The 22,846-nt window shown below is 37.0% G+C and overlaps 1 protein-coding gene across 1 annotated transcript in view; it reads left to right on the top strand.

Annotated features, from left to right (window-relative positions):
* IL31RA (interleukin 31 receptor A) overlaps window positions 1–22,846 on the top strand; it is a 60,743-nt gene that overhangs the window by 4,530 nt on the left and 33,367 nt on the right. Inside the window, exons 2-5 of the mRNA XM_019414375.2 lie at window positions 1,382–1,472; window positions 16,444–16,561; window positions 19,675–19,856; window positions 22,348–22,499. Coding sequence (XP_019269920.2) covers window positions 1,415–1,472; window positions 16,444–16,561; window positions 19,675–19,856; window positions 22,348–22,499 — 510 coding nt within the window. The 5' untranslated portion in view covers window positions 1,382–1,414. The remainder of the gene's footprint in view (window positions 1–1,381; window positions 1,473–16,443; window positions 16,562–19,674; window positions 19,857–22,347; window positions 22,500–22,846) is intronic.

The raw sequence follows: 22,846 nt of genomic DNA, 5'->3' as shown, positions 1-22,846 counted from the left end.
ATTGTTTTTGAAATATTCAACAGTTAACATTGATGAGATTTTAAAAACATAAAACCCCATGTTAGAATAACAATTTTAGCTTTAATATCTATAATTATTCATTTACTCGATTACTGAGAATTTGAGCTTTAATACAGTTTTCATGGTTGGGCCTCCCTCCATTTCCAGAATGCTTTTAGAACTAATATAAAGGTGTGACTTCTAGCTAAGAAATGGAGAAAATTAAGACAATGTTCTGAATAATTAGGCACTAAAAGTGCCATTAGTATTACATTTAATTTTAAAGAACACATTTATTCTTTATTTAAAAATTGTAAAATTTCTCTTTGTTTTGTACTCATTAAATCAAAACATTTATTTCCTGAGAGAATAGCTACTGCTGTTGAGTAACATGTGTTTACTATTTGCTATTGTGGAACCAGCAAACATTGTTTCCTGATGGTATTTTTATTATTATAGACCCAAATTCTTTCTGCTTTATTGCCATAGGAATTTTCAATTAGTAAGATATTTCAATTGATTCACATAAGAGAAAATCTTATTCCTTGTGGTTTTCTCCAGAAATGATGCTTGTGAACTTTTCTCAAATGATCTGAAATGAGTTCTTGCTTTTACAGTTGCTTGACCCTTAGATTATTCCACCATCTCATGTGGGATGAGATAAGAAGGCAGCAGCCTTTTTGTCCTAATCAATTCCATTACCAGTATTGTATGCCTACCATGTACCAGTAGGTACTTAAGTAGTTAGGCTTCAAAGAGAAATAAGAGAAGCTTCACTATTCAAAAGCACTATGTAGAGAAGCCAACAGGTAAACTGTTAAACACCAATCTGTGTGACACATGCTAAGGTATAAGTGGCATGGAGAAGAGTTGGTGTACAGGGAGGAAATGGCTAGTCAACTCCATCTGAGGCTTCAGGGAGGTGTTCAGAGAAGGTTAGCCTTGAGATGAGTCTGGAAGGTGGGATTAGTTTGCCAAAAATGAGGCAAAAAGGACATTGTAGGCAGAAGGAACCACATGAACAAAGCGTGGGATGTAAAACACCATGACAATTAGGGGAAATTGTGAGTTGTTCTATTTGGCTCCTGTGTTTAGGGCCTGAGGCAGACACCAGATGATGGTCTCAGATCTATACAACCGAGAGTACTTTCTTCTGGAGTATATTTTTCGTAACTGGTGTACTTTTCACATTACATAGTAGAATGAATTATGGACAAATTAAATGTTGACTGGGGTTGATGCAGTAACTATGAAAGGATCTATATGATGCCCAAAAATATAGTAAGATGAAAAAAAGATTCTGCCTGAAACCCCCCAGAGTCTGTCACTGGAAATGGAGTTAAGAGATAGGAAACTAACTTTTGACTGATGACGTTTTCAGTTCTCTCCTCAGCCTGCCTGCATTGATTTGGGGATGATGTGGGCCCATGCACTGTGGACACTCCTCCTACTCTGCAAATTCAGCCTGGCAGGTAGGTTGACCTGTGCCCTTTTATGGATTGTGTAGTTATTTTTAGCTTCTTTGGATAAGAACTATTAATTTGAGTGCAAAGTGCCTCCTGGACCATGAGCGCATGTGGGTGAACAAGGGATTCGTGACCTCCCTGAATTTGTGTGGGTGGGTGTGTAGATGTTGATGTACACATATGTGTGTGCAAATTTGGCAAGATGTCCTATCACATTTTCAAAGGGAGATAAGACCTGCCAAAAGGCCAACATCCACTGTTTTAGAGTGGTAGTAAATTCTTGTATCAATAGTTTTTGTGTGAGGAGCAGTGGTTGCATATAAACACACACAAAAATAAAAAAATATATTTTCACAGTATTTTCAGTAATTTCCAAGGATATAAAGGGAAATGATGGAATACCACATTTTTACAAGGGCCCATCTCAAGACTATGTGCCTGATATTCATAAACTATCTTGCAGATGTAATATCCGTTAGTTTGGTTGCATCTTATGTTAAAAAAATTAAGACCAGAGAGGAAAAGTGGGGATTGGGTACTGGGAACGTAGAGAAGGCATCATGTCATGTACCGCTTTGCTAGGGCTGTCATAGCTACAAACTGGGTGGCTTAAATGACAGAAATTTTTTTTCTTATAGTTTTGTAGGCTAGAAGTCCAAGATCAAGGTGCCCATAGGGTTGATGTCCTGACACCTCTCTCCTTGGGGCATAAATGGCATTCTTCTTGGTGCCTCTTCATATGGTCATCCCTCTTGTTTGTCCTAATTTCCTTTTCTTATAAGTACACCAGTTGGATTGGATTAAGGCCTACCCTAATGGCCTCCTGTTAACTAATAGCTCCTTAAGACCCTGTCTACAAATACAGTCACTTTCTGAGGTACTGGGGGTAGGCTTCAACATATGAATTTAGGCATACACAATAAATACCGTCACACGTAGTAATTGGAGGTGACCAAGAGGCAGATAATGTCTTCCAGGCCTCTCTTTTGCCATGGCCTGCCTTGTCGCCCCCTAGGGTATTCCCGTGGTACTTAGGAGTTGTATAGACAATATAGACACGTAGGCCTTTATCTCTCTGTGTCATCTAACCTCTTTTGGCCCATTCAGAAACCAAAAATTGGTCCAGTTACCCAATTTACAGTTCAAATTATGTGCATCATGGCTCCTATCAACTCACCCTTCCCCTCAACATACCTTTTTCTGTCTCCTATCTGTGGCTTCTTCTCTTATTACCTTTTACTTGTACCATGTCTTATGTAACTGGCTCCAGTTTCCACCAGACTTCCCTTCTAGACTATCCTTCCTTTGATCTCTGATCAGCCCTGCCTTTCTTCTATTACAAGACACTTTTCAAAACACTAACTTCGGGGGCGTCTGGGTGGCTCAGTCAGTTAAGCGGCTGACTTTGGCTCAGGTCATGATCTCGCGGTCAGTGAGTTTGAGCCCCGCATCAGGCTCTGTGCTGACAGCTCAGAGCCTGGAGCCTGTTTCAGATTCTGTGTCTCCCTCTCTCTGACCCTCCCCTGTTCATGCTCTGTCTCTCCCTGTCTCAAAAATAAATAAAACATTAAAAAAAATTAAAAAAAAAAACCACTAACTTTGCAACAGCACCTAAATGATATAAGCATATAGGAAAGAAGGGAGATCGGGAACATTTTAATTTTGAAAAATGTTCTTTTTGCATGTGGACAGTTCTCTGATAAGAAGAATATTCCCCTTAGAGGAATTTAATGAATATTTCCCTTTTTATACACATAGGGAAAATAGTTATTTTGAGAAATAGGAATATAGTTTTGGATTGTTTTTGAAGATGTGGGGCAAGGATAGATATGTACCAATGGTAAATCTAGCCTTCAGATGTCCATTTTTAAAAAATAAAAATTCTGTTTTTGAATAATTTAGATTTATAGGAAGCTTGTGAAGATAGTGCAGAGAGCTCTTACATAACCCTCATCCAGCTATCCCCATTATTAATATCTTATAATACCATAGTACATTTGCCAAAACTCAGAAACCGATACTGACACATTAGTACTGACTAAATTCCAGACTTTATTTAGATTTCACTAGTTTTTTTCATTAATGTTTTCTCTCTGTTCCAGGATTGAATTTAGGGTACCATATTGCATGCATTGTCACAACTCCCTAGTCTCTTCTGGTCTGTGACAGTTTGTTAGTCTTTCCTGGTTTCTCAAGGTCTTAACACTCTTGAGTACTTGCCAGTACTCCTGGGTTTTGTAATAAGTACAAGGGAGGTGAAGTGCCCTTGTTATTCTATCACAGGTTGTGGCAGCCTTCAGATGAAGAGTTGATATCCTAATTAGAGATCATGAATAAGACCTAAAATCAGCATCCTGTTGGCCAGCATGTGGAAACGGGAGGATGATAGATGTATAGGCTCTGTGAATCATGGTGGTTCCATTACATAAAGTAAAAGCAGTTGACATGTGCAGGGTCACACCAGATAACTGAGGCTGGAAATGTAAGTAAAGCAAGCAAGTAAAAGTGAAGCCTAATATTGTTTGTTGTTTTGGTTCCTTCTTCTTCCAGTTCTTTCCAGCCTCCTATTTGTGATAAAACAAATCTCAAATGACCTAAAATACATAGATAGAATGTTATGAGGATATATGAAAAGAGGAGAAAAAACTACTGATAAAATGAATTCTACCCCCAAGTCTTAGAATCCTGGATTTTCACAGCAGACCATTTTTTTACATTAGTCAGGGAAACTGGTTTATGCTGCAAAAATAAACAAGCCTCAAATCTTAGTATTCAAAACAGCAAACTGTGTATGTTCATCAGAGGTAAGTAGGATCCCAGGGTGATGAAGGCTCTACCATCCTAAGACACTGTCATATCAACGTGGATTTTCAGTGTGTGCAGGAACAGAGGAAGGAGAGAAAGGACAATTGTATACCAAAACTTAAATGCTCCTCTCATGTCATTGGCCACAGCAAGTCATGTGGCCATGGCTAATTTCAAGGGAGCAAGAAAATAAAATCTTACCATAAGTCCAAGAAGGGGAGATATTGATGAACACTGCAGATACTACTGAACTTATATTTTATTCATCACAAATCTCTTCTCTAATACTGGAGTAGGGGATCAGAATACTCCATTCCAAAATATGCCATTGGGATTATTTTGATGTGGAGGTAGACGAGAATCAACAAATGCAGTAATGAAGGCTACTCCATTAGTTTCCCACATATATTTACCTTCCTGCAGTTTGCTACCCTTGAAAACCTAAATTCCTTTTCCTTTGTCTGGTCTCTTCACAAATTTATTGTATTTTTAAGATACTATGTGAGCCCAAGATTTAACCACCTTTTTGAGTTATTCTTCACTGAGGTTTACATCCTGCATCATGTGCACTGCATATGTTAATAAACTGTTTTCTCTTTTAATCTGTCTTTTGTTAGTCTCATAAGAACCCAGATGCAGAACATAGGAGGGTAGGAGGAACAGGATTTTTTCTTCTCATATACCAATATTTATATAAGAATATTGCCTTCTTGCCATATTTCAAGCAGTAAGGACAAGACAAAAGTAGCTCCTTTAAAATGCTCACATGGAATGGAAAATCATTTTTAAAAGCACTTTCTACTTTCCTGATACCTGGGGAACCAAATGGTTCTGTTTATGGGAACAAGCTGTTTGACTCCCTTTTTGACCCATGCCTTTTATATATATTAATTAAAGCTTCTCAAGGAATGAAGGAGAGGTATTCAAGGACGACCAGGAAAGTAAAGATATTGAGTTTTGACATGGTTGGTTTTGAATCATAAGGACTTATTCATACATGAGTTTTTGTGGCTGGCTTTGGATTCAGCCAGTGCAAGGCAAAGTAAGAATGAGAAGGAAATAAAATAAAATATGACTATAAGAAGCCAAAATGAGACTAGCACAAGACCAAAGAATATCCTGGGGATACAGAGAAAAACTTCTTGTTTCCTTGTTCTCCAGCAAAGGCTCAACTTTGAAATCCTGCTAAAAGTGAGTGTAATGGGTGTAAGTGAAATGGAGGGTGAAGGGCAAGCTAATATTTAATGAATATTTCAAGCAAACTTGTCCAAAGAATTGAAGACCGACCCACATGTATACACAAATGCACACACGTGTATCCTGCCATCATCTCTGAGTCACGGAGGCAGAGCGAATTGGTCAGTGTGAAAGTTGTTCCTCTCGGGATATTATGGGATGACCTTTGGTTCACTGCCTCGTAGGCTTTTGCTTGTTTCCACTGACAGTTGTGAATCTGTTTGTATTCTGATTGCTCACCCAAGAAATTGTCCATGGAAGTTTTCAAGCTGCGTGGGCTCTTTGAAGAATGTGTTAGTGGTCTAGCTTCTAATTTCCATTTACCATGAAGCAGTTGGTTCAGGTCTAGTTATGCTGGTCTTTTTAAGCACTTGGACTTGGAGATCACCATCTTTGTCATGGTTTTCAGCATGAAAATAGTAAAGATGGAAAATCTTTTCTAAATTAAGTTTTATGTTAATTCCAATGTAATTAGCATACAGTGTTAAATTAGTTTCAGGTGCACAATATAGTGATTCAACAATTCCATACATCACCTGGTATTCATCAAAACAAATGAACTCCTTAATTCTCTTCACCTATTTCACCCATCCCCCACCTCACCTCCCTTCTGGTAATCATCAGTTTGTTCTCTAAGGGTCTATTTCTTTGTATCTCTCTCTCTCTCTCTTTTCCCTTTGCTTGTTTGTTTTGTTCTTCAAATTCCACATATGAATGAGATAATATGGTATTTGTCTTTCTCTGATTGATTTATTTTGCTTAACATTATACTCTCTAGCTCCATCCATATTGTTGCAAATGGTAAGATTTCATTGTTTTTTATGGCTGAATATTATTCCATTATCTATCCCATTATATCTGTATCTGTGTATATATATATATATATATATATATATATATATATACACACACACACACATATATCTATATATATAGTGGAATATTTATATATATATAAAATTTATCTTCTTTATTCATTCATCTATCGATGGACATTTGGGCTGCTTTCACATCTTGGCTATTGTAAATAATGCTGCTATAAACATAGGGATGTATGTGTCCTTTTGAATTAGTGTTTTTATATTTTTTGGGTAAATACCAAGTAGTATGATTACTGGATTGTAGTATAGTTCTGTTTTTAACTTTTTGAAGAACCTCCATACTGTTTTCCACACTGGTTGCACCAGTTTGCATTCCCACCAATGGTGTAAGAAGGTTCCATTTTCTCTACATCCTCCCCAGCACCTGTTGTTTCTTGTGCTGTTGATTTGTAGCCATTCTGATGTGTGTGATGATGAGTGAAGTTGAGGAACATTTTGTGTATTGGTTGGCCATTTAGATGTCTTCTTTGGAGAAATATCTGTCCATGTCTTCTGCCCGTTTTTTAGTTTAATTATTTGGGTTTTGGTTGTTGAGTTTTATAAGTTCTTTATATATTTTGGGTACTAACCCTTTATCAGAAATGTCATTTGCAAATATCTTCTCCCATTCAGTGGGTTGTCTTGAGTTTTGTTGATTGTTTTCTTCACTGGGAAGTTCCCATAGTTATTTTTGATGCAGTTCCCATAGTTATTTTTGCTTTTATTTCCCTTCAGGAGATATATCTAGAAAAATGTTGCTACATCTAATGTCAAAGAAATTACTGCATATTGATGCAGTTCCCATAGTTATTTTTGCTTTTATTTCCCTTCAGGAGATATATCTAGAAAAATGTTGCTACATCTGATGTCAAAGAAATTACTGCATATTGATGCAGTTCCCATAGTTATTTTTGCTTTTATTTCCCTTCAGGAGATATATCTAGAAAAATGTTGCTACATCTGATGTCAAAGAAATTACTGCATATTGATGCAGTTCCCATAGTTATTTTTGCTTTTATTTCCCTTCAGGAGATATATCTAGAAAAATGTTGCTACAGCTGATGTCAAAGAAATTACTGCCTGTGTTCTCTTCTAGGATTTTTATGATTTCAAGTGTCACATTTAGGTCTTTAATCCATTTTTTAAAAGTTTATTTACTTATTTTTAGAGAGAGAGAGAGCGTGAGTGAGCGAGCACAAGTTGGGGAGATGCAGATAGAAGGAGAGACAGAATTCCAAGCAGGCTCCACACCTTCAGTACAGAGCCTGATGTGGGGCTCAAATTCACAAACTGTGTGATCATGACCTGAGCTGAGATCAAGAGTCAGATGCTTAAATGACTGTGCCACCCAGGCGCCCTGGTCTTTAATCCATTTTTTAAAGTTTATTTATTTATTTTGAAAGAGGGAAAGCACAAGCAGGAGAGGACCAGAAAGAAAAGGAGAGAGAATCCCAAGCAGGCTCCACATTATCAGTGCAGAGCCTGACTCAGGGTTAGAACTTATGAACTGTGAGATGAACCTGAGCCAAAATCAAGGTTGGATGCTTAACTGACTGAGCCACCCAGGTGCCCCTAACCACTTTGAATTTTGTGTGTGTGTGTGTATGGTGTAAGAAAGGTGGTCCAGTTTCATTCTTTTGCATGTTGCTGTCCAGTGTTCCCAGCACAATTTATTGAAGAGGCTGTCTTTTTACTACTGGATATTCATTTCTGCTTCATCAAGGAATAATTGACCATATAATTGTGGGTTTATTTCTGGGTTTTCTTTTCTGTTTTGTTAATCTATATGTCTTTTTTTGTGTCAGTACCATACTGTTTTGATTACTGCAACTTTGTAATGTAACTTGTAGTCTGATATTGTGATGCCTCCTGCTTTGCTTTTCTTGTTCAAGATTGCTTTGGCTGTTTGTTTGTTTTTGTGGTTCCATATAAATTCTAGGATTATTTGTTCTAGTTCTGTGAAAAAATTTGTTGGTATTTTGATAGGGATTGCATTAAATGTGTAGATTGCTTTGGGTGCTATAGACATTTTAACAATATTTGTTCTTTGATCCACAAGTATTGAATATCTTTCTGCTTCTTTGTGTCATCTTCAATTTCTTTCATCATTGTTTTGTAGCTTTCAGAGTTCAGGTCTTTCACCCCTTTGGTTAAGTTTATTATTAGGTACTTTATTATTTTTTTGAGCACTGGTTAATAGGGTTGCTTTCTTACTCTGTTTATCTGTTAGTTCATTATTTAGTATATAGAAATGTAATAAATTTTATATGTTGATTTTGTATCCTAAGAGTTTACTACCAATTCTAGTAGTTTTTTGGTGGAGTCTTGAGGGTTTTCTGTATGATGTAATCTGCAAATAGTGAAAGTTTTACTTCTTCCTTACCAATATGGATGCCTTTTATTTCTTTTTGTTGTCTGATTGCTGTGGCTAGGACTTCTGGCACTGTGATGAATAGAAGTGGTTAGAGTGGTCATTCTTATCTTGTTCCTGATGTTAGGGGAAAGCTCTCATTTCTTCCCCTTGAGTATGATGTTAGCTGTGGGTTTTTCATATATGGCTTTTATTAAGTTGAACTATGTTCCCTCTAGATCTACTTTGTTGAAGATTTCTATCATTAATGGGTGTTGTATTTTGTCAAATGCTTTTTTGCATCTACTGAAATAATCATATGGTTTTTATCCTTTCTCTTAATGATCTGATGTATCACATTGATTGATTTACAAATATTGAACCACCTTTGCAATCCAGGAATCTCACTGTATCATGATGAATGACTTTTTAAAAATTTATCATTGGGTTCAGTTTACTGGTACTTTGTTGAGGATTTTTGCATCTATGTTCATCAGAGATATTGGCCTATACTTCTCTTTTTTTTTGGTGCAGTCTTGAACTGGTTTTGGTATCTGGGTAATGCTGGCTTCATAGAATGAATTTGGAAGTTTCCTTCCTCTTCTGTTTTTTGGAATAGTTTGAGAAGAATAGGTATTAACTATTTTATTTTACTTTATTTTATTTTATTTTATTTATTATTTTAGAGAAAGAGAGCATGAGTTGGGGGCAGGAAAGGGGGGGAAGAGAGAGAGAGAGAGAGAGAGAGAGAGAGAGAGAGAATATATGAATCTCAAGCAGGCTTCCTGACCTTGATGCAAGTCTCCATTGTATGAACCGTGAAATCATGACCTCATGACCTGAGCTGAAATTGAGTCGGATGCTTAACTCCACTGAGTCACCTCAGGCGCCTCTGTTGGGAGTGTTTTGATTACTGATTCAAGTTCCTTTCTAGTAATGGATCTCTTCAAAGTTTCTATTTCTCCCTGTTTCAGTTTTGGTAGGTTATATGTTTCTAGTAATTTATCCATTTCTTCTAGGTTGTCCAGTTTCTTGGCATATAATTTTTTGTAACATTCTCTTACAGTTGTTTGTATTTCTGTAGTGTTGGTTGTTATTTCTCCTCTTTCATTTTTGATTTTGTTTGAGTTCTCTCTCTCGTGAGTTTTTTTTTTTTTGATGACCTAGAGGTTTATCAATTTTATTGATTTTTTTCAAAGAACCAACTCCTGCTCATTGATCTGTTCTATTATTTTTTGTAGTTTATGTAAAATTTATTTCTGCTCTAATCTTTATTATTTCCTTCCTTCTGCTGGTTTTAAGTTTTGTTTGTTGTTTTTTTCTAACTTCTTTACATGTAAGGTTAGGTTGTTTACTTGAGACTTTTCTTGCTTCTTGATATAGGCCTATATTGCTATAAATTTTCCTCTTAGAACCCATTTTGCTGAATCCCAGAGATTTAGACTATTCTGTTTTCATTTTCATTTGTTTCCATCTAAATTTTATTTCTTCTTTGATTTCTTTTTGATGCATTCATTGTTTAGTAGCATGTTATCTAACCTCTATGCATTTGTGGTCTTTCCAGATTTTTTCCTGTGGTTGATTTTTAGTTTTATAGTGTTGCGGTCAGAAAAGATACATGCTATGACTTTGATCTTTTTGAATTTGTTGTGACTTGCCTTGTGACCTAATATGGGATCTAGTCTGGAGAATGTTCCATGTGCATTTGAAAAGAATGTGTGTACTGATGTTTTAGGATGGGCGTTCTGAATATATCTGTCAGATTCAGCTGGTCCAATGTATCATTCAAAGCTGATGTTCCCTTGTTGATTTTCTGTGTAGATGATCTCTTTATTGATGTACATGGGACTTTAAAGTCCCTTACTATTACTGTACTACTATTGATTATTTTCTTTATGTTTGTTGTTAACTGTTTTATGTATTTGGTTGCTACCATATTGAGTGCATAAATACTTACGATTGTTATATATTCTTATTGGATTGTCCCCTTTGTAATTATATAGTGTCCGTCTTTGTCCTTTGTTACAGTCTTTGTTTTAAAGTCTATTTTGTCTGGGGGTGCCTGGGTGGCTCAGTCGACTGAGCTTCTGACTCCAGCTCAGGTCATGATCTCATGGTCTGTGAGTTCGAGCCCCACATCAGGCTCTGTGCTGACAGCTTGGAGCCTGGAGCCTGCTTCAGATTCTGTGTCTCCCTCTCTCTCTGACCCTCCCCCGTTCATGCTCTGTTTCTCTCTGTCTCAAAAAGAAGTAAACATTAAAAAAAAATAAAGTCTATTTTGTCTGGTATAAGTATTGCTACCCCACCTTTCTTTTGACACCCATCTGCATGATAAATGTTTCTCTATTCCCTCACTTGCAGTCTGTAGATATCTTCAGGTCTGAAATTAGTCTCTAGTAGGCAGCATATAGATGGATCTTGTTTTTATTAATCCATTCTGTCACTCTGTGTCTTTTGATTGGAGCATTTAGTCTATTTACATTCAAAGCAATTATTGATCTGTATGTTATTTATTGCTATTTTGTTACTTGTTTTGTGGTTGTTTCTATGGTTTTTCTCTGATCCTTTTGTCTCTTGCTCTTTTTCGTGGTTTGCTGGTTTTCTTGGTGATATACTTGTATACCTTCCTCTTTATTCTGGGCATATATATTACTGTTTTTTAAATTTATAGTTATCATAGATTTGTACATAACATCTAATGCATATAGCAGTCTGTATTAAGTTGATGGTTGCTTAAGTTTGAACCCATTTTTTATTCCTTTCCCCCATGTTTTAGGTATATGGTATCATATTTTACATCCTTTTATTTTGTGAATCCTTTGTGAAAAAAACCTTTCAGTGGTTTTTACAGATGTACCTCTTTTTCACACTCTCATTTATGGTCTTTCCTTTCTACTCACAGAGTCCCCCTTAATATTTCTTGCAGGGCTGGTTTAGTAGTCATGAATGCCTTAGTTTTTGTGTCTGAAACTGAAACTCTTTATCTCTCCTTATATTCTGAATGATAGTCTTGCTGGATAGAGTATTGTTGGCTGCAAATTTTTCCCTTTCAGCACTTTGAATATATAATGCCATGCTCTTCTGGTCTGCAAAGTTTCTGATGAAAAATCTGCTGATATCCTGATAGGGTTTCCCTTGTATGTAACTGTCTTCTTTTCTCTTGCTGCTTTTAAGATTTTTTTCTTCATCACTAATTTTTACCATTTTAATTAGAATGTGTCTTTGTGTAGACCTCCTTGGGTTGATTTTTTGGGGGTCTCTGACTCCTGTATCTGGATATATATTTCCTTCCCCAGGTTAGGAATATTTTCAGCTATTATTTCTTCAAGTAAGCTTTTGCCCCCTTTTTTCTCTCTTCTTTCTCTGGGATCGCCATAATGTCTGTGTTATCAGATATAATGGAGTCACTGAGTTCCCTAAGACTATTCTCAATATGTATGATTTTTTTTCCTCTCGTTTGCTCAGCTTGGTTACTTTCCATTACTTTGTCTTCCAGGTCATTAATTTGTTCCTCTGTTTCATTTAGCCTGCTCTTTATTCCATCAAGTGTATTTTTAATTTATTTATTGTGTCCTTCATCTCTGATTCTTTTTTATCTCTTCGTCAAATGTCTCACTGATGTCCTCTGCTCTTTTCCCCAGTCCAGTGAGTATCTTTATGATCCTTACTTTAAATTTAAATTCTCTGTCAGGCTTATTACTCATGTCTGTTTTGCTTAGGTCTCTTGCTGTGATTTGGTCCTATTCCTTTGCTTGGGATATATTTCTCTGTCTCCTGATTTTTTTTGCAATTCTCTGTATATGTTTCTCTGTGTTAGGTAAGTCAACTATGTCTTCTGCTCTTGAAGGTAGTGGACTTAAAAAGAAGAAGTCCTTAAGTATCCTGTAGTGCAGTATCCCCTGCTTCCCAGGGCCTGTCACTTCAGATAGTTTCTCTTGTGTGTGTTGTATGTGCTTTGCTGCGTTCTTGTATCTTTTCCTTTAGTTTAGTTGTCTGTAGTGGCTCTTTTTGCCTACTGTGGGAAGTACTTGGTCCCTGGCAGGTGTGGCCTGCATTTATACAAGGTAAATGCTGGTTTACTTGCTAATTGAGACCTGGAGCTTTTGCTGTTAGTACTGGCTAGCCTAAGTAAATGGACAAATGGTGCATGGGTGGGTCTTGCACTTTTAACAAAGTGCATCTCAGACTTCTGCAGAGTCTGCTGCTACCAAGACCAAGGCTCTAAAAAGGCACAGGTCAAGAGTTGCAATGTTGGTGAGATTTGCACTGATCATCTGGGAGAGAGGCTCTGCGGTGCTGAGACTGAGGCAAGCGTGACTGGAAATGCCAGATCCAGTGAAGGATGGGGCCGGGGGGTGTTGGCAGTAGCACGTTAGGTAGCAAGTATGGGCAAAGCTGGTTCCCACATATGCCTATGTGTTTATGCTGGGGGGTGGGGATGGGAAATGGTGTCTTCCAGCTCCTTTGTTCCTGGAGGAGTCTTTCTGAGATCCCTATCTCTTCAGAACATGCTCTGTAATGAGTAAATCATTCTCCCTCCTCTTTGCCACCCGGTGTTTTTCAAACTTTTGGTTCTACACTGTATCTGCTCAGGCTGCTAGTCAAATTGCATCTTCAAGGGTGGGGACTCAGCTTCCTAATGCCAGCAGAGCTCTCCCAGAGCTGAATACTTTATTTTAAGAATTCTAGGCTTTAATTCCCACTATTTGCAAAAACTCATGAAATTAGGCTCCTCTTGTTTTCAAAGCCAAATGATATGGGGGTTCATCTTCCAGTTTTGGGTCCCTGACTTGATTGTCTTTTTCTTGCCTTTCGCCACGCTTCCAGCTTGCTCCTGTCTGATGGCCACAGTCCCTGTAGGTCTCAAATCGCATGTCCACCTTCTTCAATGTGGTCTCTTCTCCACCTTTGGTTGTGGGGTTTGTTCTATAAATCTTTGGGTCTTTTTCTAGGTGTTTTATCTAGTTTTATCCATGGAAAGAGGTGAGCTTAGGGTACTCCTACACTGCCATCTTCCCAGCAGCACGAGATAGAAAATCTTTGATGTCACTGCTGACTAATGGGTGCTTCAGGGATTGGGTTCACATGCAGGATTCAGAGGAAGGCAGCTTCTCAAGAAAGAGCTGGAAGCATTGACACAATGTGTAGGCACTTAGCTCTCCCTCATTCTTGTTTATCATTCCTAGGGGCTACTTTACCATGTGGGCAATGCTCATTTCATAGAAAAAATATATGAATATATACACAAATTCAAAAATCCTAAACCTAAACAGAACAGTGAATGTCCTGCATTCTGGAACCCTTTACCACTGCCTTTTTGTTAGAAGGTAATACCTTTGACAGAGATACAGAATTAGTTAGGTAACACTAATACAGTAAATACAGTATTAGTTAGGTGTACAGAGAAAATATAATATCCTTATAGTCTGTGATCAATCTGATCAGTTCTAAAAAGTTCCTTCTCCCCTGGAAAGCCAGGCAGGGTTGAGGAAGGGGTGGGGCTGGGTAGCACTCTTATTTGTTAACATTGGCTGTTCCTTCTGGTTTACAATCCTTTAGCTAATCCACTCTCTCTGGGGTAAATGCCCATGTTTCAGAGTTCCTACCTTTCTCCTGCTCCTCTATAAGATGGTATCTAGGTATATGAGCAGGGTTTATATGACTGCAGAGCCGTGGGCAAGGGCTTGTGCATCCATGTAAGCAAACCTTTGTGTTGCCTTCTGGTCTTCTCTGGACTTTCTGCTTTGGTCTCATGCATCGTCTGCTATTTGCTGCAAGATAGCTGGCTTTGCCTACACTTTGGGACATCATACTTGCACCTATTCCTGAAGTTCATGTTCTATTTGCTTTCCTGTGGTCCCGAAGTCCCCTGTGCACAGAACTTCCACTGAATCCCAGGCCTGGACCAGTGTCACACATCTATACCCACCCTCCACCTGAGGCACCAGGGATTTCTGGATTCCTGCCTGCTGTACTTGCCTGTATGGAGCTTATCTAAAGAGCTACCCTCAGCCCACACTCTGCCAGTGTAGTGTTCTGCATTTTGCTGGAGTTGATGCTGAGTCTGGAACATGAGGCTTCTTTTAGACTAAAGCCTTGTGACCTGCACCAGGCTGTGTCTGATGAAGTATGTCACCAGCCCCATTGACCTGTTTTACAGACCCATCTGTGTGTTTGTACTGTTCCACCAAGAACACTGACCTCTGAGCTCTTTGCTCTACCTTACTTCCATTATCTCCCCACATATTCCCCTTCAATATTTTACTTGCCAGAAGTGATGGGCTTTTTCCCATTTCTTGTCTGGTAGAGACTTCCTTTCTAGATGCACTGTAGCTTTACTTTGATACATAAAGGTAACATAAGTTGTCTTCCTTTCTCAAAAATGCCTGCTTCTTAAGACTATGGTTTTGCCAAAGTCTCAGAAGGAACTTAGTTTGAATCTCAGAACTGAACATTGCCCTTAGTTGAAAATTGCCTTTAGTTCTTAATTATGGGTGTGTATATGTGCATGCATGAGTGTGTATGATTAACCCCTTGGTCTTCTGGTGAAACCTCTGGACCACTTCTCAAAATAATATTTCTAAGTGTATAAATAATATACATGTGATTACAAAGAAACTCAAATATACTGAAATGATGTTATCAAAGTATTAAGGAAACAAATTTGTGATAGTAATATGTGTGTTTCTTAAATTTTTTTAATGTTTATTTTTTAGAGAGAGACAGAGCATGAGTGGGGGAGAGGCAGAGAGAAGGAAACACAGAATCTGAAGCAGGCTTAGGGCTCTGAGCTCTCAGCACAGAGTCTGAAGTGGGGCTTGAACTCAGAAACTATGAGATCATAACCTGACCTGAAGTTGGACATTTAACTGACTGAGCCACCCAGGTGCCCCTGTCCTTCTTTATCAATACATTAAATGGGAAGGCCTAATAATTACTTTAGTGTAGTAATAGTAACAATAGTATTTGATATTTCAAGATATTTGCAACAACTGAAATATAAATGAAAATACCCTGACTTTTAATGGTGACAAATTCACAAGTAGGTTGTTGACCACATTCATGGGGGAAGAAAATTTTTAATTTCAACAAAAGGTTAGTGAAAAAATCAAGATAAAAACTTTTTCCCATTTAAGTTCATGTACCCATGGATTCTGTCTCTGGACCTTTTCAGGGTCTAGATCTGTATTCTAGATGGTATCTTCTTTCTCTATGGAAGGATAGGTGTTATCGGGTGAGAAACTACAGGGAGCAAAATTTATAAACTATGGAAATACATGTAAAATATTTCAGAAATTTTCTCTATTAATGTAATCTTCTGATGAAAAACTATTCATACATAAAGTTGAAGTGTGGCATAGTTGAACATTTTGTGTTTTTCTCTTCTCCACATATCTTCCATTTCCCAGTTACCCAGACTGGTTCCATCATTTGATGCTTTACTTAGCATTTCACTAACACTTTATATTTGCCTGGTTTCTTAATACAATTTTTGCTTCTCAAATGTTGCTTTTGAATAATAATGTAAAAAGTGCTTTTTAAAAAATATAAATCTAGTTCTTTAAGATAAAGGAGTAATTGAAGAGATGGAGTTAGATTCTTTCCTTTGCCTTGATTAGGAGAATCTATATTATGTATCAACTAACCAAAACAGTCTAGTTTTTGATCCACCTAGTTTCATGAAATGATTGCGTGTATGTATGTATGCATATATGTGTTTGTTTAGTTTTGCCAGCTAAACCTGAGAACATTTCCTGTGTCTTCTACTATGAGGAGAATTTTACTTGCACCTGGAGTCCAGAGAAAGAAGCCAGTTATACATGGTACAAAGTAAAGAGAACTTAGTAAGTACCGGAGCTTGTGTGCTATCAGTGGGAGTAAGGGTAGGAGGCAGAGGCTACTGGTTCACTCATGATTCAAGTCACTTCTGAAGTGAAATGTTCTCCTCATTATAACTTCTGGGTGACTCCCGTAGCCTCCAATGGCTGGGATGACACCTTGGCTGCTTGCAGCCATACTGACAGGAGCTGCAACTATGGAGGGAGGGGAGCTATAGCCACATGATGACCTCTTCTCAGAGGCACTGGATTGGCTCAGAGCAGTCACCAGTTATAAGCAGAGTGGAAAAATCTGCTTATTTACTATATTCAGCTATGTTCTTCCTCTTTCCAGAATGTGTCCTAAAACTGTTCCTTTTTCATGGATGCAATGTTAGTAAGTAGGGTCATAAACCCAGAACTAAGAGGGAGATTTACACTAATTTGCTATGTGACCCCTGTTAAACAGTATTCCACCAGGACAGTGCTTCCCCAATTTCTTACTACCTCAAGCATCCCTTTTTATCCTAATCCTATTAGAATAAAAATTACAAAATTTTTATTATTATTCTAGCCAAAAGCTAGATGTTTTAGCAAGTTTATGCAGGGGTTCTTTTTTGAAATTTTGAAAATAGTTCATGAAACCCTTTATGGACTTCATGTTCCCCTAAGAATAAGGATGCCCACACTGGGAAATATTGAAAGATTATCTTTTCCATTCCAAAAAGAGTCTATACTTCCAAGTTTTTGTTTTATTTTGTTTTGTTTTGTTTTTAAATACAAGATCTCATTTATACTCTTTTTTCCCCACTCCTTGGAAATTGGTAACTAGTGTTGTAGGGGAAATCCACTTTATGCTTTACAGTAGAAGAAATTGAAAAAAGCAAGCACTATTCCTTGCAGTACTCATATATCAATGAGTATATCAGAGAGATGATTTAACACAGAGGTCAGCAAACTTTTTCTATAAAGGGACAGATAGTAGATATTTTAGGCTTAGAGGGAGGTGGATCTCTGTCAAACTATTTAACACTATTTCTGTAGCAGGTAAGTTGCCATAGACAATATGTAAACCAATGGACCTCACTGTTGTCCAATTAAACCTTATTTACGGATCCTGAAATTTGAATTTCATATACTTTTCACATGCCACAAAGTATTTTTGTTTTTATATATTTTCCCCAACCATTTAACAATGTCAAACCTGTTCTTAGCCTTTGGGCCAATCAAGAATAGGTGGCGGGCTGTATTGGGCCTGTAGGCCTAGTTTGCTGAGCCCTGCTTCTGAAAATAAGAATGATAAAGACCCAATAATCCATGGTACAAATGACTTATATTCTCCTAGACTGTAGTTCTAGGTCCAGTGTTGAATAGAAAGTATCAGTATAATGAAAATCTGGAAACCTCAATAAGTGTACTCCTATTTTTTTGTTATAAGGAGTCACTCCTCCCAACCCCTTCTATCACTCCCTATGGATTGTCATTATGTTCATGAGCTGGTCATGTAGAAAGAGGAAATGCCTGGGTGTCCTTAGGCCTGTGTACAGTCTCTGTCCATGGTCTCAGGTCTGCTGGGCTCTCCAGGACTCCCATACTAGCTTGTACCTTTGTAAGTTTATCACCAAAAATCTTTTTTCCGGGTAGAATGGGAAGGTTTCTTGTGGGTGATCAACTCTGAGAGCAGACGATGGTGGGTCAATGGTATGAAGAAAAAAACCTTACTGATGCTCAGGAATGATAGGAATAGATTTTTCCCTGGAGAAGAATAAGGAGTTGGATGCCTTTATGGAGGTAGTGACTTTTGAACTGAGATGTGAAGGAGCTCTAAAGATGCAGGAAAGGGAAGAAAAGGATATGTCTCCAAGGTTACAGCATGAATAAATGCAAAATATTCAACTACAGTGATAGTACTAGTAACAATGATAGTAACATCTCATCTTTAGAATAAGTGGCTGAACTTTTAAAAGCACTTAATGCATATTAGCTCATTTCATCCTCATAACAGTGCTATACTATAGGTATATTACTATTCTCATTTTAGATGGGAAAACTCAGGCAAGGAGAGGCTAGGAAACTTGCCCAAGGCACAGAATTCAAACCTGATCTTTTTCCAGAGTTTGTGATGTAACCATGACTCAACATTATTCTGGAGGCCATTTTTTTTGCACTGTACAACTATAGAAAAACTTTAAAGTCCTTTCTATTTTCAAAATTCCACGATTCTATACATCTAAGCTCCTTTGCTCCCAGCGCCAGCCAACACTGGGACCGTGTATGGTGGGGGTTTTTCTGTTTTCTGCCAACTTCAACTCCTACATAATCCCTAGAGCTGTGGGACTATATCTATACCTACCCATCTGATTCCTATCAGTCTTTGTACTTGTCTTCATTAAGTTATAGTTTGATAGGATTTAAGTTATCTATCTGGGATATATAGATATCTCTCTATCAGGAAAATAATTTTCATGGGTTTTCTGAAAATAGTGTATGCCAATGGTAGAAAATTCAATTTGAAAAATGTAAAGAACGTAAAAAAAAAAAAATCGCTTGAAATTTCATCACCAAAGGTAACAGCTTTACATTTTGCTGAGCACCTTTCCAGACATCTGTGAGAACAGTTATATAAATATGTAAGTTTATATAAATTTGATTATTCTGCATATAATATGCATATTTTTTTTACCACCAATAGAGTATGGCCATCTTTCCATATCAATAACTATAGATATATTAAAAACTATTTAAAATTCTACTTATGTATCCACCATACTTTATTTAATAAATCCTCTTTGATTTTAATTTTCTTTTTAGAATAACTTCCCAAGACTAGAATTTGGGGTTTTCAAGGGCCTATTCAGTATTTCTTACCAATAGGAAATACAAGTATAGTTTTTGATGGATGTAAAGAGTTTCAAGCAAGTCTCCATGTCTCATAACATCTCAGACAAGAAGCGGGTAACTTGGAACTCTCCTTGGAAGTGATGAGGAAGGCATTTGGAGAGGGGCACTCTATTCTAAACGATATAGTCTTCAAGAGAAACCCCAAGTAAAACTAACAAATACATGCTTAATATATTAAGTATGGCTTTGTTTCCAAACTGCTGTACTAAACTCATGTTGAATTGCTTTTTCCTTCAAAGCTCTTATGGATATAAAAGTGATATTTGTCCAAATGATAATTCTACAAGAGGAAATCATACTTCTTGTTCCTTTCTTCCTCCAACAATAACAAACCCAGATAATTACACCATTCAAGTGGAAGCTCAAAATGCAGATGGTATAATTAAATCTGATATAACACATTGGAGCTTAGATGCTATAAGTAAGTATTATTTTTTATTCTTATATACTCTTTTATTAAAAGATACCCCCTTTTTTTTCTTGAAAGAGATACAGACACAAAAGTAGACTCAAAGCTTAAGGATATAGTTCATATGTGTCATGAATATACCAAGGGTTATGAGTATGCATAAGAGTTCCTTATTCTCCACATCTTTACCCGTGCTTTTTTTGTTGTCTTTTTGTTACTAGCCATTGTGCTTGGTATGAGGTAATATCTCATTGTGGTTTTCTCTGATTATTAGTGATGTTGAGCATCTCTACATGTACCTCTTAGCTATCTATTTGTCTTTGGAAAATGTCTATTCAGGTCCTCCGTCCATTTTAAAATTCAGACTGTGATTTTCTTGGTGTTGAATTGTATGAGTTCTTTATATATTTTGGATTTTAACCCCTTATTGAATATATCACTTGCAAATACCTTCTCCCATTCAGTAAATTTCCTTTTCATTTTGCTGATGATTTCCTTCACTGTGCAAAAGCTTTTTATTTTGATGAGGTCCCAATAGTGTATTTTTGCTTTTGTTTTACTTGCCTGAGGAGACCTATCCAAAAAAATGTTTCTAAGGCTGATGTCAAAGAGATTGCTGACTATATTTTCTTTAGGATTTTTATGGTTTCAGGCCTCACATTTAAGTTTTTAATACATTTTGAGCTTATTTTTGTACATGGTTTGAGAAAGTGGTTCATTTTCATTCTTTTACATAAAACTGTCAAGTTTTCTCAACACCATTTATTGAAGAGACTCTTTTATCCCCATTGTATATTCTTGCCTCCTTTGCCTTATATTAATTGATGATATAAGTTTATGCTTATTTCTGGACTCTCAGTCCTGTTCCACTGATCTTTGTGTCTGTTTTTATGTCAGCACACCTTGAAATCTTGGATTGTGATACCTTCAGCTTTATTTTTGTTTCTCAAGATTACTTTCATTATTTGGGGTCTTTTGTGGTTCCATACACATTTTAGTATTATTATCTTTTTAATTCTGGAATCTGTAAATTGCTTTGGGTGGTGTAGACATTTAAAAATTTTTAGTTCTTGGGGCGCCTGGGTGGTTCGGTTTAGCATCCGACTTCAGCTCAGGTCATAATCTCATGGTCTGTGAGTTCAAGCCCCGTGTCAGGCTCTGTGCTGACAGCTCAGAGCCTAGAGCCTGGAGCCTGTTTCAGATTCTGTGTCTCCCTCTGCCTCTGCCCCTCTCCCACTCATGCTCTGTCTCTCTCTCTCCCTGTCAAAAATAAATAAACATAAAAAAATTTTTTTTAATTGTTAATTCTTCCAATCCATGAGCATGGTATATATATTTTCATTTGTTTGTGTTGTCTCAATTTCTTTTACTAATGTCTTATAGTTTTCAGAGTACAGGTCTTTCATGTCCTTGTTTAAATTTATTCCTAGGCATTTTATTCTTATTGATGCAAGTGTATCTCCTCCTTCATTACTCGTGTATAGAAATGCAACAGATTTCTGTATATTAATTTTATATCCTGCAACCTTATTGAAGTCATTGTTTAGAAGAATTTTTAATGCAAGTGGGTATACGCTGATTGCACAGTGTGATTTAAAAAGATGAAAGTTTTATTTAGCATAATAGAAAATTTGCTTAAAAATACACAAATGCTTACATAGAAAAAAGCCTGGAAATACACCAGAAAGTTATAATGGCTATCTCTGAGGTTGATGGCATTATGGATGATTTAAACTTTTTCTTTGTATTTTTCTATATTAAAAAGATTTTTTTAGAATGAGCATATACTACTTTTAAAACCAGAAAAAAAATTGCATATCTTCAGAGAGAGAGACTTAGGATGAGAATGTTTGTAGTATTCAAGGAAAATGAAAGATGCTTTCTACTGGACACTTCTGGGTTGAGAGGAGTGTAGAGTAGATAAGGTAAACGGCCCATTTTCTGGTTGTTTTACCTCCTTTCTTCTTGGTGTAAGATCTGACCCATTTAGTAAAATGTATATTTGCAGAAAAATCATAGGAATCTATCCTCTCCTCAGAGGCCATCCCTTTTTTTGGTGGGGGTGAGGAGGTGGGAGAAGTGGGGATGGCAGCATTCCTTTTGCACTGCCTTCCTAATGCCATCTGCATATAGCAGATTACAAAATAAGCCCTACCATTTCGTTTCTACTTTTCTTTTTTTTTATTTTTTTATTTTTTATTATTTATTTTTGAGAGAGAGAAAGAGTGCGAGTTAGGGAAGAGCACAGAGAGAGAGGGCGGGGGGGGTGGGGGGGGGGACACAAAATCTGAAGCAGGCTCCAGGCTCTGAGCTGTCAGCACAGTCTGATGCAGGTTCTCAAACCTGCGAACCACAAGATAATGACCTGAGCCAAAGTCGGACGTTTAACCGACTGAACCACCCAGGTACCCCTCTACTTTGCTTTTTTCCAGTTTTAGGTGGATGCTATTAACATCTTCTGATCTTTTTGCAAATATGAGAAATTTAGGATTTTTATTTTCAGCGAAAATTGAACCACCTGAGATTTTCAGTGTGAAACCAGTTTTGGGCGTCAAACGAATGGTTCAAATAAAATGGATACGGCCTGTGTTGGCTCCTGTTTCATCTACTTTAAAATACACACTTCGATTCAAAACAGTAAATAGTGCCTACTGGGTAAGTATCCTATTACAATGTTTCTATTAGAGGGCCCAAAGAAAAGAATTATTGATAACTTTTTTTTTTTTTTTTTTTTTTTTTTTTTACTGGGAATCATTTTTTTTCAATTTTCTACCTTAAAAATAGAAGACAGATAATAATGAGTACTTTTCTTCCTAGTTTCCCATTAGGGCCTTTTGGATTGGACAAGTATTTCACTATAGGCATCTTGCATTCAAAGCACAGGGACATATTAAAGAGTGAGAAGTTTACTTTTGAATTCCACTCTGGTTTGTGTATAGCTATGTCAATGGCTGAGATTCTGTGGCTTGTCCATTTCCTTTTTTATTTTTCCAACTCTTTAT

Source organism: Panthera pardus, unplaced genomic scaffold (genome assembly GCF_024362965.1).
Source record: "Panthera pardus isolate Hobbes unplaced genomic scaffold, ASM2436296v1 HiC_scaffold_2, whole genome shotgun sequence".
NCBI lineage: Eukaryota > Metazoa > Chordata > Mammalia > Carnivora > Felidae > Panthera > Panthera pardus.
The sequence above is the reverse complement of the archived record's forward strand: the minus strand, read 5'-3'. Positions and strand labels throughout refer to the sequence as shown.